The 17,601-nt window shown below is 38.3% G+C and overlaps 1 protein-coding gene across 5 annotated transcripts in view; it reads right to left on the reverse strand.

The window, feature by feature from the left end:
* The window catches only part of KDM4B (lysine demethylase 4B), a 93,818-nt gene that overhangs the window by 73,038 nt on the left and 3,179 nt on the right, over positions 1 to 17,601 (reverse strand). For 4 of the 5 annotated variants that reach the window (XM_062596111.1, XM_062596107.1, XM_062596110.1 and 1 more), the window contains exons 2-5: positions 6,697 to 6,859; positions 4,675 to 4,850; positions 3,257 to 3,371; positions 1,769 to 1,962 (exon numbers count right to left, since the gene is read on the reverse strand). In XM_062596111.1, the coding sequence (XP_062452095.1) occupies positions 1,769 to 1,962; positions 3,257 to 3,371; positions 4,675 to 4,850; positions 6,697 to 6,837 (626 nt within the window). In that variant the 5' untranslated portion in view covers positions 6,838 to 6,859. Of the gene's footprint in view, positions 1 to 1,479; positions 1,646 to 1,768; positions 1,963 to 3,256; positions 3,372 to 4,674; positions 4,851 to 6,696; positions 6,860 to 17,601 lie in introns of those variants that run through there. The other variant, XM_062596108.1, reaches the window with a different exon arrangement.

Raw genomic sequence — 17,601 nt, forward strand, 5'->3', positions numbered from 1 at the left:
GTTTTTAAAAAAAAAAATAAAAAATGCTATTATTTTCATGCTGTAAACAGCTTTTCTTCTCAAGATAATCTGGTCTTATTTCTACTTTTGGAAAGAGCTCCACTTCTATTCTGAGCTCAGAACAAAAAGGAAGCCAAAGACAGACAAGACAGAACTGGTAACATGTAAGCATGGAAGGAGCAGCCAGGAAACAGCCATGATCGCGACCCAAATTTAACCCTCAGGTTAGCTCTGCATACAGCTCTTAAAACAAACAAACAAACAAAAAAAACTCTTGCGTACTGAGGTGTCAAACAGCCACACTAAAGAGGACACTAGCTCTGCTGATAGTCACTATGGTCAAAGGAGAGTAAGTGCTTCTGCTGTGCTGGTGGCACCACCTACTGGAGAGTAGGGCCAAGAAAAAATAACTTTGAACTAACCATTCCTGAAGAAAAAAACACCCTGACAGTATCTAAAATGAAAGCATGTCACATTTCATTCCTAATCCAGAGATTTGTTTCTTGAAGTTAAATTTATTTAACATGGATAACACAAGTGATTCTATAAATCCCTCGTACGCTTACCTGAAGGACAAAGAATCACGTATGCTAGAGAAGTAAGATTTTCTGACATGTCGTAAACATTTAAAAATTCACATCAAGACTATGGCTGAACTTTACAGACTCAGCCCCTCCTTCCACTCCTTTTTAAGGCTGTAAAGGAACACTGTATCTATTCATTACAGCCTCTTTGCTGTTGGTAGCTTTTATATGCCCGCAGGCACTAACAGCCTAGAGATATGTAGTGTCACCAGGGACTCATATTGCAGAGAAAATGGGAAGATCTTGTCTGTAAGTGCCAGGGCACAATGACAGCAGCTCCACAGTGACATTTAAGCTTTAATTTGCACGCAAATGTCAATATTTATTAGTTGTATCAAGATCTTCAGCAAAGTTCTGAGTTACTAAGTCTCTCTGGTTATACTTTTAAACAGAAGGCTTCAGAAAATAGAATACTGGCTCAGGGTAACAATCTCCTAGCTTCCTAATTTCATCCTTATCTATTGATTTCTTCTGTGGAAAGCTATTTCAAACCAGTCTATGTACTGACAGTATTTAAAAAAATGCTTACTGTTATTCTAACAATTAACCATGAAAAAAATGACGCACTGACCTATAATTTTAAGTGTGTTTATATATTTAAATAATGGAAATTTTAAAGCAACAGATGTATCCTGCCTACAGTACAATGTAGGAAAAACAGTCACTCAGTATTAAAGCGCTTTTAGAGTATCCACACAATCCCATCACCATTTTGTCTGCCACATTCCATCTTGTGCCTTAGTTTTCAAAAAACCACAAACATTGAGAATTCTCTCAAGTGTTTTTAATCATGATGTCAACAAGTCTCCCTAATTCTTTCTTTCTAGAAAGTCAGGAATTAGGCCTCAAAACAAGTAAGAAAGCAGAATTACTTTCAAATGTGTGTGTGGGCAGGGGGAGACAGTCCCCCACTCCCCTGTCCTGCATGCTCCTCTCATTTGGACCCATGGGAAGTCTTCTGCCAGTCTGTGTCCTGAACTGGCTCACCGGCCAGTTGCCTGATGTTGGGAGCATGCTGCTGTAGACTGGAAGTAAGCAGAATCACTGCCTTTGTAGCTAGCCTGCACTTGGATTAAATGCAACATAAAAGAGACACAGTTTCATGACAGCATAAGCTTAAGTCAGGCCCCCCTGAAGTGGTGTCTGAGTAGAGGCAAAGTATCTATCAGTACTGTGTCACCTACCAGGATTTTGGCTCGCCAAAATGCAAGTAGTTGATACTATAAAGATCCATGTCCTCCGTATGCCAAGCAAACGTTGTCTTCCACATCCCAAAGTAGAGGTAGGGAGTGTTCACACCTTCTATGATAATACCACACTCATGTTCTACCATGTCTAAGAGGGTGTTCAGATTGCCAATATTCCATTCTTCCACATCCTGTAATTCAAAGAAAATATGTTTTGTACTGGAACATACCAGAACTTGCTGCTGCAGAGCATCCCACAACCTCTTTGAATGATAAATAACTGTTTTACTAATAAATACAAGATAAACTAAAGGTAAAATACACTTCTCTCACTAGCATATTCCATTTAGATGATGTCCTTCACGTAGAGAATATCTTGGATCAACTTATCATGAACACTAGACTGAAACATGGCCAAACAGATAAAGACCTCTACATCATCTAGGTACTTCACATAAAGAATAGGAAAGAATTTCTATTGAAATACTTCAATAGTATTGAAATTGAAATGACTAATGAAAGAAAATGAAAAGACTAATGAAAAGAAAAATTCTAAGTCTGGTGGTTGGTTTTCTCTACTTTAGTAGAGAATAGAAAAGTCACACAAGTTATTACAAATCTTTAACCTTGAGATTGCCTGAGGAATAATAATTAATCATTTCTTTCCTATCCCTTTTCCCTAGTGCATTTAGTATGTATGTAAGTAACATAGACACACTAAAGCAACATCAGCTTAAAGCTGCTTGCTGGAGTAACTGTAAGACAGTGAAATTCAAGCTCTTCATCTTGAAACTTTCTAAATCAACCTAAAAAGAAAAAAGAAACAAAGAGGGGGCAGGAGATAAAGGGATGTAGAAAGGAAGCAGCTGAAAAGCAAGATGAAAAGGAGTGCAGAGAGAGTCTCCATTGCTACTCATATACCTCAGTTCTTAGAGCAATATAAGTAAGTGGAGAATAGGAAATGTTCTTTTAGATGTGGCTGGTAATCCTATTACGTAACTTTTGCTTATAGGAGTTTGACGGAAACTAAAGGAAACAAAATTTATATTCAGGACATTGTAGAAGTTACTTCTACAGCTTGCATTTATGTCCAGTTATGTCACCTTCCCTGATCATATCCTAGATAAGAACATGATACTCTCATCAAAGCAGCAACAACCTTTTATGCAAGTTTTATACAGACTTCAGCCAGTGGCTCCATAAGAACTCAACTAAATTGGTCTTTGTCTAATTTTTCTAGTAAGACTAAGGATTATCACAGATTTCATTGTCATCCTGAATCCCATCCCCAATCCCCTCTGGGGAGGGATGGAAGTTTAGTCATACTTTCTTAATGAGAGAAGAATAAAGATTTAAGCTGCTGTTTCAAGGTTGCTAAATCTAATAACTCATTCTGAAGTACTACTTCTAATGAGCAAATAAAAGAAAATAAAGAAAAGTCAGTGTCCATAATACGTACATAAGAAAGTGGGACTTTTCACTTACTGAATCATATAGTGAGCCGCTGATATCAGCCCCATAAATTGGTGAGACAAATGTGAGATTCTTCCAGTACTTACGCTCCAAATCTTCAAAATCTTGATGGCGAGGAGTACAATACCTGATAAAAACACAGAAAGGGTAAGCATGTAAGTCTCAAGGAATATTCATCGGAGACTGATGAATGACCAAAAAGCAGCATGCATTTCTCAGCTTTGTGGAAGGCCTGGTTAGAATAGGCACTCCTAACTTTTAAGGAAACAGAAAGACATGAACTATAGTTTGGGGAGCAGATTCTAGGAAGCAATGCACAGTAAAAGTAGACATGCAACCACAAAAACTGATCCCCTTGTGTTTTTACAGCATCCTCCATTGCATTATCTTGAAGCAATGTACAAAATAATCAACAAATTATCTGGACTTGTTACTACACCTTAGATGTATGTTATATTCAGCACAGGAAGAAATCAAAGAAAAAAAAAGGTGGATTAATATCATCATGTAATGCAAGGATACAGCCAAGCACACAACTCTAGCCCTTTTGTTTCCGTTCCTGGAACTTAAGCTAGTAAACATTCTTCCTCTCTCATCTTCTAGGGCCTGTAAGCCTGAAAGGGCTCTAAAAGTAAGGTAACTATCAAAATAGACACTCAGGAGGTTACTGAAGATGCGTTTCATTTTTAATTCTACTTAGATTCACATAATACACTGCTTTTCGAATCTTTCTTCTAAAAGTCTTAACGTCTATTGACAAAAAAAAATAGCATGAGCATTTATGAGCATTTATGTGAAGTATCAGATCACCATCCCTAAGGAGGCAGGAGATTAAATTATCACACAGGTTGCTGAACACAGGTAAAGCACTCATGTACGTGTTTTACTAGCAATATTTTAATGCTGACGCCTGATTGACAGCGTTGCTTGAGTTAAAACTCAAGATACTCCAGAGCTCTGGAAAGTGGATCTGGAAAAAGAACACAACTGCAGCAGAGTTAACTTGTCTCAGCTAACTGAAGTGTTTTCTAATATTCCCAGTCACTTCAGAAGACATGCATGCTACCAGTATTAGCTCAGGCACTCCAAGATACGATTATTTGTACCTCAGCAATGAAATGCGTTTTCAAGAACGAACATTCACAAACTGAGAGCTCTTTTGGGGTCTCGGGACAATTTTTCAAGGATATTCTTAGCCAAAGAATCTTTCTATACCAATTTGCAGAAAAAAATCAAAGATACTTCAAGAGCAACCAAGTTATAAACTTGTTTGAGATTCTGAACTTAAAATTTTAAATCAGAAGCATTTTGGTGGAAACAGCTTTTTCTTAACAAGGTTGGCTGCATTTTCTCTTCAGTTTTTTAGAAAGAAAGGCTTTCCTCAAAACTCTCCCATTCACAACATAGTGCAACACTTAACACTAACATACTTCTCGCTATTAGCCAAACGTCGGTACTCTCCCACAGTCATCGGTTTCTTCTGTATATTATACTGGGTGAATAACCCTGATTGCCCAGTAACCACCTGCTGAATAGGAGCTGGGATAACCATATCATCTATATCATCATAGGTTTTTCGAGGTTTCCATTCCTTGGGAGGTATCACCTAGAAGAGGAGGGAAAAAACAAACAAATCTCATAGGCAGAATAGGCAAGCACTTAACTTTTATTGAGAAAAACACATTTAAGCAGAAGGTATTTCACCTGCTGCTGTACGATATCAAATAACTGCACCATCTCAAATAACTAGCATGTAAGACAAGCCACCTGTTCTGAAATCACTGAAATACAGGACTCACTAACATCGTTAGAAGGGCTGATAGCTTCTTTAAAACTAGGAAACCTCACAATCCTGCTCACATAATTGCTGTTGCTGTTTCTGTATTTGTAGGTGACACAACAGGGTTCCAAATAGCTCTTTCAACAAAGAGGGGCAGGGGATGGAGAACAAAAAAAAAAAAAAAAAAAAAATCACATGGGGAACATGCCCAGAGCTCCTTCCCCACTCTTAGAGGTTGTGCAAAAAATTGCTCAGTGCTGAATCGGGAAGAAAAAGCTTTAATTTTGAAGAGAACAGCTGCAATAATTCTAGACTCAAGATCAGAGAACAATCAGTAGAACATTCAGTGATGATGCAGAATGAAGAAAATGCATCTGCAATCTAATTTGGTATTTGGATTTACCCCCCCCCCCAAAAAGCTATGGGACTGGAAGCACAACTTATTGATTTTCATGGGCATTGTTCCTCCAGGATATGATGAGCTCTGCTTCCATTACAAGGTTTTGAACTGCAGTCACAGTAACTAGACAGAAAGATTAACTTGAAATGCTGAGATTTAGTCCTACAGGTAGTCATTTCTTTATGACATCTGGAATTCACCAGCAGCTTTTATTAAAATAATCTACCTTACTGGTCTCCCAGAATGTAATTGCTAGTACACTTGAGCGGACAAGGAAACATTTGACAGAGAGCTTTATCAGTACCCAGCTCTATTTAGAACTGTAATAAAAACAGTAATTGACCTATGTTTTAACAAAAAGTAAGTATTATTTCATGCCTAACAGCTTTACCTCTGTCCTCTGCTGTGCTTTATTAAGTTCTGCTAAATACTACATGTACAACTACCTTGTCCGGACAAATGAATATCCCAGTCTGGGCTGCAACAAGACACAGCCACAGAAATAATCTTTCTATTCAGTTAGCGCTCATTTTTTTTGAAGCACCTTTAGGCAAAGTATTGAAATTTAAAAGGTTCACATAAAGAGTTCTCTTAATGTTTTATCAGTTTCAGTGCAAAATGAAGATGGGGACAGGAGATGGACAGAGATTTTTGACTTGGCTCGACAATTATTTTCCTTTCAAATACCTTTGATGTATTTTGGTGTATGGTGTATTCCATACCTCACACATATGGAGGATTCAAGCCAGCATAAGGTGGTTCAGAGCATGAGAAGAGTAAAAGTTGCTACCAATTCGTATGGATATAACTTAACATACATCTCTGGCTTTCTTCATCATCCAAACTTAAGCAGGCTTCAAAAACTTGATCCTTTACCCTACACTGAGGAAGCTGAAGACCTCACACCTCCAGCCACTGAGGACCACAGCTCTCTGTATTTATATCTCAGTAATAGGATCAGAACCTGAAAGTACTCTTACCCCAGCTCTGGAAGCACTAGAAACATCTTTGTTTTTGCAGCTGGCATCAGGAGAAGGCTTCCTTTAAATAAAAGCTTCTTTTACTCCTATGGAAGGCCTGAAATCCCTCCCTCTTTCCTCTGTAGCTAAATCAAAACACAGAAATTACACGTCCAATTTCTAAAACGATGCTCTGCCTCACTGCATATCAGAAAACTACATCCAAGTGATATAATTTCATAGATACCTTAAGACAGACTGTCAGAAAAGTGCCCTCCAGGAAGCCTTCAATACCTACGCTAAGGCAACTCACCTTGGCAAGCCCTGCTCGGTGAGCTCCTTGGGATTCAATGAAGGCAACATACTTCCCGAAGTCCCGAAACTCCTCAAGGGTGGGACGAAAGGTCATGATCTTACAGCCAGGGTTCTGTGGACTTGGATTTTCAGACCCCATATTTCCAGTAGGGTATCAACACCTGAACAGTGAGAACAAAAAGGAAAGAAATAAAGAGAAGAACGGAGAAGAAAATCAGGAAAAGGAAACCTTTTCTTTCCATATGCTCTAACAAATCTCATAGAAAGGCCTGAGCATGGTTTTCACTCCCCCACTAATGAGAGAGCATTTCAGGTATCCTCTAACATGGATTTGAAGGGCTTCTGACCAAAATATCACTTAATCTATTTGTTAGTAGGGAACTCAAGAAGGGTCAAATATCAAGGAACTCCACTAAGTTTTTTAGGCACTTTACTATTGATTTTCTGCGAAAAGAGCTCAGATACCGTAACAAATGACAGAACTCACTTTTAAAACAAGTAACATCACTGGGATGAATTCTCATTTCCACACAGGAAAGTGCCACACTACTATAAATGTGTATTTATACTCACGTAAACAAACCTATACCCAAGAAGGCCAGAAGAAACAGTGCTACATTAGCAATGCCTTGGTACCATCTGAGTGTTCAGACAGTTGATAGTCTGCACATACTTCAGCCCCCTCCATTTAGTGTATGAAATGTGTCTCATTAAAATACCCATCAAGGACAACACACTTTTCACTAAACACATATAAGGAACCAGTTGCCTCTTAAATATCTTCCATCAGAATGCTGCTTCCTTTTCTAAGTTAATTTCAGAAACAACATCTTAAGGCCAACATATCAGCTACTATTTCTTCTGGTTCCTTATGTGCTAGGCCATATACAAAATTATAAAAGGGGAGTTCTTAACATGCAATTCCTGCATTACCACTTGACTGTATTTCCAATGTACAGAGAGAAAATGAAGTGTTGGACAATTTACAAAAATTGTAGGTGTAAAAGTTCAAAATGCCTTCCAACCTGAAAAGCAAAATTGCTCAGTTTACTTCAAAACGTGCAGGAAAAAAAATCCAAAACAATTCAGGATGAAATAACAATTTTTAAAACTGGTCTTCATAAGCTTATGCTAAGATGTTACACGGCAAACAAAAAGTTTCAATGACACTTCAGCTGCAAACTTAACTATGGAAATATTCTCAAAGTCTGAAAAACAAAGTACATACAATATAGTCAAAATATCACTAGAGGGCAGTATAAGACTATAATGAAAAATACAACATGCAGCAATATTACATCAAATGCGACTTCTAAATCACAAGCAAAGCAGGTTTGGATTTAAGCTGATTTTGAACTAGACAAAATATATTCTAGATGCTACTAAAAATACTCTGTGTTAGGACAGAAATAAATAAATACAAGACATGCTGCTATACCAGTTCTTTAGGCATTGAGCATGGCAGTAGATCCATCTCCAAAGAGACTGTAGATACACTTACTCTCTTGCCTCGTACAATTAAAAAAATATAACGCACTAATTTGGGCAGATCTAGTACCCAGCTCTTCCAAGGCATTAAAGTTTCTTTTACAATTTTACCTGAGTAAAACAGTGTTCATTTCAAAGGCAAAAGAACAGTTGCTTCTTATAAATATTTTCAGAGCCACCTTTATGTAAAATGTGTTTCAAAACAGTGGTCTGCAATTATAAGCTCTTCCCTAATGCAGACTCAAAAAGACTCATGCATAAACTAGAGGTCTCTCACACTTCCCATCCACAAGCCTCTGTCTGTTGTCTCCACAGCTGCAGTTTTATCTTCCTCAATTAAACCAGACACCCTGTCAGAAGAGCACTTCCAAAGTTAGGAGCCAGAGATGCAAGTGACAGTCTATAATAGCATCGAAGTATAAACACAAATATTGTTAAATAACCCCAAGGAAAAAAAAATATCATTTCACTCCCATCACTTCTCTCTCCCTCAGTAATTTACAGATACTTGTAACAACTGCATTTCCAACAGAAGCTGTTGCAGTCTTCAAGAAATAGGTCCTTTACCAAGCACTTCAACCTTCACTGTGGCTGTGCTCGAAGTTTTCTAACTTTGCAATTCAGAAAAGATTCTGCCATGTTTCTAGGTCAATACTTTAAGATAAGGAACATATTTGATCTGTATCTGCAAGAACAATTTACTACACAACCATTTTACAGAAATGCAAAAAATGAAATAGCACCTCCTGTTCCCAAGACAAACCACTGGAGATGATAAGCATCAAGTTCAGGGCATCCATCAACCAGAAGTTTCCTCCAAAGTATTTTAAGAAAACTTTATTCACTAGAAAAGCATGGCTGACTCTGGTGAAGAGTTCAAAGTAAAATATTTGAAAAGTGGGATATACACAGAAACCATTCCCAAACTTCGAATCAGACACAGTCTTGGTAAGAATACGTCTATTTTTAAACTAGGCCTAGAAATGACATGAAAGTTCCAAAAGCTAGGATGAACAAAGTCATGCTGACAACAGGACTGTGCACAGGCTGATCTAGAGTATCTGGCACAGGATAAGAGTCTCAAATTCCTTCCTGAGTAGGATCCTTGCCAGTACCATCTGCTCCAGGGATGACTTCCCAAGATTTGCAGCTTTACTTTAGACCCACAACCACAAAAAAAGCATAGACAAAGCCAGGTTTTATCCCATGCTTTCAAGATTATCTCCAAAAACTCCAATTTTTATTCCACATGCTGGCAGTGAAAATCAAAATACATGCTCAAATAGAAAAAAAAAAAAAGAAAGAAAGAAAGAAAGAAAAATCAAGAAATACTTTATGCAACGATAATCACTGTTGTTGCAACATGTAACAAAATGTTTATTTACCTCAATACAGGAAACGTCATTCAATATTCTGGAACTTTGCAGTGTAGAGCAAGCAAATTAGATTTTTCCATGTTTAACCTGATCTCTCTATTCTAAGGAGAATCTTAACGTGAACCCTGGACAGTATTTGCTGTAATGTACATTCTTCTGATTAAACCAAAGTATTCAAAAGCTAATCATGGCGCTCATGAGAAGGGAGAATCAGTTCACCTACCTTTCTTCACTCACAAAAAGCACAGCAAAGCCCCTGTGCACAAGCGACTTCCCACCACCAGCCACGTGGTCTTCTGCCAGAGACACATAGAGCTTGAAACATCCAAGTCACAGAGAAAGCTTCTGGGAGAAGAGGATTTCTGTAGGATTTCTTTCTGTTTCACAACTGCTTTACAAGAAACTGCAAACAGCAATGCTGCCGCAGTTTGGATAACCAGCAGCACTGTGCATCACTAACTCCTTCCCAGCTCCCAGTTACACTGATCCCAAGCGCCTGAGGGAGCAGGACTAGCAGGAGGGCTGTTGATAAAAATCAAGGCAGGCTACAGCTACCCAGTGTGCAATTTTAAGGAGATATTCTCAATAAAACAGATCACGAGCATCAGCAGAATTCAACTATTCTGAGAACACTAAGCCCATTTTTCATTCACAGCTCTGCACTCCAGTGAAGACGTGGCTGGTGACAACGCATTTGAACAGACTCTACTCTCTTCATTATTAATACTGAAGGACAATTTTACAGAAAATTCTAAGCCCTCTATTAGATCTTGCAAAGAAGTATTAAGGTATTTTTCTCAGCACGGTGCATTCTGTTTCTTTGTAAGAGAGAGTAACAACCTGAAATGTTTTGAAGTTATCTTCTAATTTGCAATAGCTGTAAGGAAACACTACAGTGTGTCTCCAGAGAGATGATCTCAGTGGACACAAAGAGTCTAGTTTTTAATTTCAATGACTTGTATGTGAGATTTTACCTCTAAAATTGATGTGAACCTAGATACTTTTGTGACTGAAATTCTATACCTGTTGATTAAAAGCTTTGTCTGGCATAGAAAAAGCCTAAAAAAACAAGCTAAGATTAGTCACTTCTGCTTACTAAAGTCCCTACCAACTTCTAGAAACAGGAACACTTGCTTTCAGTGAAAAGCTCTTAAAGCAGTTCCCTACCAGTCTAATGCTATTGATCTTTGAGAAATGGAATAACGCTAACTTATTCTCCTCAGGCTTTTGAGTTAGGGAGAAACTTTGACTAAAGGTAGTGAGTATTAGTGGAAAGAAATCTGTCTTTAGGCACTACTGCTAGAGCTAAATATTGTACATATATCTAGGGTGAGCTTTACGGGCGCACTTCTGCAAATGTAGAACAAACTTGTTCTGCTATTACTCCAACCACCCATTATTAGTCCCAAACAGAACAGTAAGAAACATGAATTTATGATAGAAGACAATTCATTTTGTTTAGAAAATACCACTAGAGTAAGACCATCTTTAATCTTGCTAAAACAAACTCAATACACTCAAAAGGTATTTTCAGTTTCTTCAAAAACCCTGAATGCATGTACAATCAGAGTCATTTCCAAGACGGCACCAGACTTCTGTTTAAAGGTAAAACCTTTAGCCAAGTGACATATGCCCCATTACCATTTATATTACTGTGTGCAAACTGGCAAAAATACTTTGGAACAACCTGTTGTCTCTCTGAAGCGCAATTTTCCAGCACCAATCCTGCAAACCCCCTACTGTGTTTTTCTGATGTTGTTGGGCTTGGGGGAGGGTGGGGGAGAGTTATCTTTCTTTTTGTCAAAGGCTCTGAAGCCAGAAAAACAAAATTCAAAAAGCCCAAGAAAAAAAAAAAAAAACATTTGGTACATATAGCTAAAGCAGAAAAGAAGCTGTAGGCATTCAAAACCCGGCATGCCAAATCATCACCTGACAGTCACAGGTAGCAAAAATAACTTTGTGAGACAAAGAAAATACACGGTGTCCAGCAGGACTCTGCCAAAGTTCATTTGCATTGCATGAGAAGGGACTGAAAAGATGCACTGAAACAGCCTCCCAAGTGCGCTCTGCGTTCTGGTGCCAACTCAGCGCAGAAAACCCGCAGAGTAACCTGCCTGCCCTCGTAGCGGGCACGCACCCTGGCATCGGTGTCATATCCTGCTGAAGGACAAGGGCCTAAAGCCCTCAAAATTCCACAGTACAAACAAAGCTTTTGGCCGTGGTTTGAAGCAGGAGGAAGTTTCGCAGCAGTACTCGCTTGGATAGCTACCGGCCTCCCACCCGTGGCCATTTGTTCTTCTCCTGTGCCAAACACGGTTTGCGGCGCCACAGCGTGAAATGGTAAGGGGCCGACTGGGGTCGCACGGCAGTGCTTTAAAACACCTGTGTCGCCGCAGAGGCAGGAATTCTGCAAAGCCCCATCTCACAGATTAGCCCCCTCCTAGATTAAACTCTTCCCGAAGGCACAACCATAACATCTCCTCCTCCAACACAGTCTCTCTTCCCCAACCATGGGAGCTCTTTCATATACATGAATTGGAGCCTGCACACACTCAAAAACAGATTGAGGGTTACTGGTGCTCTCCCATCCAATTGCCCTTTTATTAGCGAATGCTGAACCAACTAACACTTAATCTAATCAATGTGGACAACAAACATCACTGCACTTGCAACACCAGTTAACATCTGTTGTTAGCAGTTAAGAAAATTAACTTCCACAGCTCATTACACTATCTAAGGACAGTGAATTATATACCTTAATGGGAGACCATCTAAGGACAATATACTCCAAAGAAAGGCAGGAAAATACAAGTCACAGATGCTGGGGGAGGAAGGGGGTGGAAATGATGACCTCTAAATGAGACACATCTACATAGCTGAGATAACTGAAAATACAAAGGCGACGCCTTTCGAACATAAAGATGCCTCTTCCAACACAAAGCACCAAAATCATTAATATATAATACATTATTAGTTTTAATGCTGAAAACATAGATACTGTCACCCCAGGAAAAGATATCTTGAGTGCATTCTGCTCCTGAATGGAAGAAGCTGCTAACAGACACACAATTTACTGTTTTATTACTTGAGAATAAGAGAAATGCTCTATCTTAAGTAAGCTTTTTAAATTATAAAAGCAACCCCCTAAAACTCCTTCTTCCCCTGTCTTTTCTTACAGCCCGTTGGATGTGTCACAAGCAAGCTTTGCAGCGCTGTGTAACACAATGTGAAACCAAATGCAGTGGTAACCCGCTCTCTAATCCCATTTCAACACCAAACTGTTAGACCTCTACAGTCCTCCCTTACCAACAATTTTCCTTGAAAATTTACATCCACTGATCCAAATACACCCACCAAACCTCCTCTGCCCTTTCAATATGATGATTATAACAAGACAGCTCTGACTCATTTCAAATTCTCTTAGTAAGATAGGCTGTACAGCATGCTAAAAATTGCTCAGTAACTGTACATCTGCACATACTTATGCGCACGACGTGCCTTAATTCACTGCTATAGAGAATTAAGCTACCATACGCTTAGCAGAGGGCAAAACACACTCTGAGGGTATTACAGCAGAATGTTCAATATGCCAGAAATCCACCCTTAAGCTTACCTCATAGAAACTTGTTTGTGTGGCTACAGCCAGAGTTCATCTTTCTAACGAGAACAAACTAGTAAGAATCGCACTGCTGTTTATCCCACACGTGTGAGCAAAGTACTAGTAACAACTACTTCTATCAGTACTTGGAAAAGTGAAAACCTGAAAAGTGGCCTTACACCTGGTCATTTATCTCATCATCGTCAAACAGACCATCTATCAAGTTGGTTTTATGCCTATTCTTAGGGAGACCACAGCAAAGTCAGGCACTGGTTAGGAGGAGTACGGCTTCAAATGAAGCATGGGAGGAGGCAGAGGAGCCTCTCTCGCTTGCTGTAACGGAGGGGGCTCTCAGCAAAGATCAACTCCTCTTGCAGAATCTAAAAGGCAGATAATCAAAGCAGCATTGAGAGAAATCAGGATTCACAGCCTCACTGTATGCGCTTATGTCTCACTGAGAAACACTTACAGAACTTCTTCCTACCACGACCTCTGGTACTGTGGTATGAACCGCATCCTGGGGGCTCAGACCTGTAACTTTTCTGGGGCTGCAGGTACCCTTTAGGATTTATATAGGAAAGCTTGCAGGTCTACTCTAAGCCCCTGGCAACTTAAAATGAAAGTAAGTTTAGTTTGAGAGAGAGAAAAAAAAAAGAAAAAATATCCTCAACTGAAAAAAAATGGAAAGTTTCAAAAGAAAAACAAAAACACAGATTTCAATGTGCCTGAATTAACTTCATCTGATTTGCTTAGTATTTCTGAGACATTTTGAGATATGAAAGGTTAAAATCCTGTTCACAAGAGAAGTTTTTAGAATTTATTTTTAACTCGTTATTTTACTACCAAGCATTGTGTGCAAACACTAACGGAAACCCCATGTGTTTATTTAAAATGAGATGCCTCTGAGGAACTCAAAGGGCAGATTTTTATACTCCCAGCTACTTCCTCTCTCAGTAAGTCAACTAATTACAATCAAATGTACATCCAGTTTCTCATGAATCAGCACTATCAAAAGTTAGCAGAAGACAAACTGCTGCAAAACATCAAGAGTATATATAAATAGACTATATATATCCTTAGTTTTAGAGACGAGTTCTGTGCAACAACTATGGCTATGACAACTTTCATTTCTTCCCTCTTTATTCCCAAGTCCTGAGTTACAACACTGGACCAAGTCAGCGTACACTGGTGAAGTTTGCAGTTCACTGTGTCCACTGCTCGGCCCATTGTTTTTAACGACCTTCCCCCCTTCGCCCCCCTAAGTTTACAGCAAGAATTTATAACCAACACCTTTTCTGAATAATTATTTATATATTCAATTCCTCACATTCTTAATCTCCAAATCTCTTTGAGCTTTGTATATCCTCCATAAAGTCTGAGCAGATGCAACAGACGAAAGATTTGAGAAAGAGAAACAGAGAGATGACACTTACTCCTGCAGGGCACCAGTAAGTACCCACTAGCCAAACTGATGAATATCTATAGGACTAGGGGGATTTATTTCACAAATTAAGAGTACCTTCTGATCAATTACAAACTCTACATAAGAAGAAAATCTTACAAGGCTCCTCCAGATGCTACTATACTGGGAATCTAGCAGCAAAGGTAGCTCATTAAAGTAAAATAAAGACTAATTATCAATAGCAGGATATCAAACAAGTTTTCCTTTCCCTCAGAAAATCATCTTAGCTGTCTAAGTGTACAGTTACTCATATATTTCTTCACAGTGTAGCAAAATTATTTAACACTGAATTCACATTTAAAAGTACAGAATGTTTAAGAGTAACAAATCCAAATCTGTAAGAAATTAAAACAATTCATTATTGCCTGAATCAATGTAGTCTACAGCCTTCTGTAGTATTTATTTCTGACTAAATTTGGAATCAGTAAACCACCCTTTATTGAACAGGAAAGGTAAACTAACGCCCCCCCCCCCCCCCAAAAAAAAAAAAAAAAAAAAAAACAGTTACCATACTACTACCGTTGAGACAGAATCTAGATCTAGGTATCCTACAAATTTCAGTTTGCTATTGGTCAATGTAATTATCTTTGCATGTATGAGTATAGAAACAAAAAACAGAAAGGAGAAAAAAAAACACATTTCATCTGAACTGGTTCTCTTGAGATTCACCCCAATTGTTATTCAGGGACATGAGAGAGGAATGCCCTCTAAATTAAAATGGATTGAGTTAATTCTCTCTTTAAAATAGGGCCCAAGAATTTAGTATATGGAGCCATATTTTGCTCACACTGTTGTACATTTTAGGACAACCATACTTAGGATCTGTTTTCTGCCCAGTATCACTGGCATGGAGCTACATTAACTCAAAGCTCAAAAGTGTTACTGTGACTTGCCATCTTTGATGCCAGATGTACAATACAGCTTGAGTCCACTTTGCTGAAATATGAAGAACACTTAAGAGCTCACTATTTCAAACTTCAAGGATACAATAAAAAGAGAATCTTTTTCCTCAGACCTGGAGTAATTGAGGGGAAAAATCTCTCTTTTTTATATTCCTGTTTAGTCAAAATAGGAATTCAAAGTCTCATTCCACATTTGAATCCAAGGCAGTGCTACTGCAAACCTCAGAATATTTTGATGCAGTCCACAGTGTATTATTCTTATTATTGATCAGCAAGCATACGCATTCCAGAAAACTTCATTACTGCACCACTTCAAACAAAAATGTAATTTTTATATCAGATTAATAGCTTAATGAGGACTAATTCCCCAAAGTCTTCCTCCAGCAAACCTGCTAGAACTAGAAACCTGCAGCAATATTCTCAGCAACTTGCTCAATGTCTTCTCTAGGTTATCTCAGATTTTTGTAAAACCGAGTTGGAATTTCAACAAATTAGTCAGTCAGAGTATGGATTGTTGAAAATACTTTTTACTGTAAAATTTAAAATTTAAAATTTTGGTTGCATTCCTGCACAAGGTGCTTGTAGGTTCTGCCTAGAGTGGGTGTGACACACTGACCCAGATTCCAGGCTTCAGAGCAGCTGCATTGCCAGAAAATTATCTACTGAGGAAGAGACTGAGAAAGCAGGGGAAAGAACAGGCTCAAGCAGTAGTATGTACTTCTTGCAACTCAGAAACACACTCACACAACTCCAGAAATGTGCTTCAGCAAGAATACCTATCCTGGACTGAACCTGTAAATAATTTTAAATATTCATATTCACAGAGAAAAGGGGAAAAACAAAAACAACCCCCCCACCAAATCTCACCTAGTATTCTAGTATATATTATCTAAATAACCATTTCACACATTTAAATTACAACTGTGATCAAAAGGGGTGATGCTTTAGAACCTAAATTAAAGCAAAATCCTTGAGGAAAAACAGGCTAGTTCCACATAAGCTTCAAGGCAACATTAGACAATTTTAATCTCTCATAGTCAGTAAGTTCTCCAGCCCAATTTTACCCATTTCTCTCTGGAACCTACAGCTTCAAGCCTTGACAGGTACATTAAAGCCAAAGAAGCCCCAGTTGTTTTGCCAACACAGAATAAATATAGCACACACACTCCCCATATAAATGTTTTATATACCACAAAAAAAAAAGAGAGAGAGAGAGAGAGAGATCCACCAAAAGCCTCTCCACTACTCTTGACTACATATCAGAAATTGCAGTAACATCAGTTCCAACTATGGAACACCAAAACATCTCAAGAGAGCATCTTAACATACCATCAACTTCCAATATCATCTTTCTAGGCCATATTCAAGTATAATCTCCCCACCTCAACCCCCACCCCAAATAAATTTAGGAAACAACCACCCTACACATCCAAATAAACAGAGAGATGGCTTGCTCATTAGTCTTCTGACACAGCAGGAAAAAAAAATATTAAATTACAAGCCATTTCTGCTGTGATTGAGGGATACATTCTTATACGACACAAAAATAGTACAACAGGACGCAAATGTGTTTTCCTGGACTATCAGCCATCCAGTAAGAACATGTTTGAGAAGCTTCATAATTTATAAAAGAGAATAATTTACTCCATGAAAATATAAATGAAAAGAAGCACTTTAATAACTAACCCATGGTAATAACTGACTCTACACACAAGTCATGATAAGACACAACATATTTGGTCCAGAAGAAAGAAAAAGAATCTTGATAAGGAATGATCAGTTTACCGGAGAATATTAAAAAGGAAAAAACACCTTTCTTACTCTGCAATAATCTTATACAGAGAATACTAACAGGATATTAAAATCATTAAATCTATGTACAATATTTTTGCCAATATTTTGCAGCACTCTAAGATTTCACAGTTTGCTAATGCATCAAACAGGCAAACCATCTTCTGTTTTTTAAATAGAAGATAAACAAATTCTTTCAAAGCATACCTTGCAGGGCCACAGAAAATCCTGATGGCATCCAAACACATTGAGAGAATCCCACACTCACAGTGACATACTTAGCCGT

The sequence above is a fragment of the Rhea pennata genome, chromosome 27, assembly GCF_028389875.1.
Source record: "Rhea pennata isolate bPtePen1 chromosome 27, bPtePen1.pri, whole genome shotgun sequence".
NCBI lineage: Eukaryota > Metazoa > Chordata > Aves > Rheiformes > Rheidae > Rhea > Rhea pennata.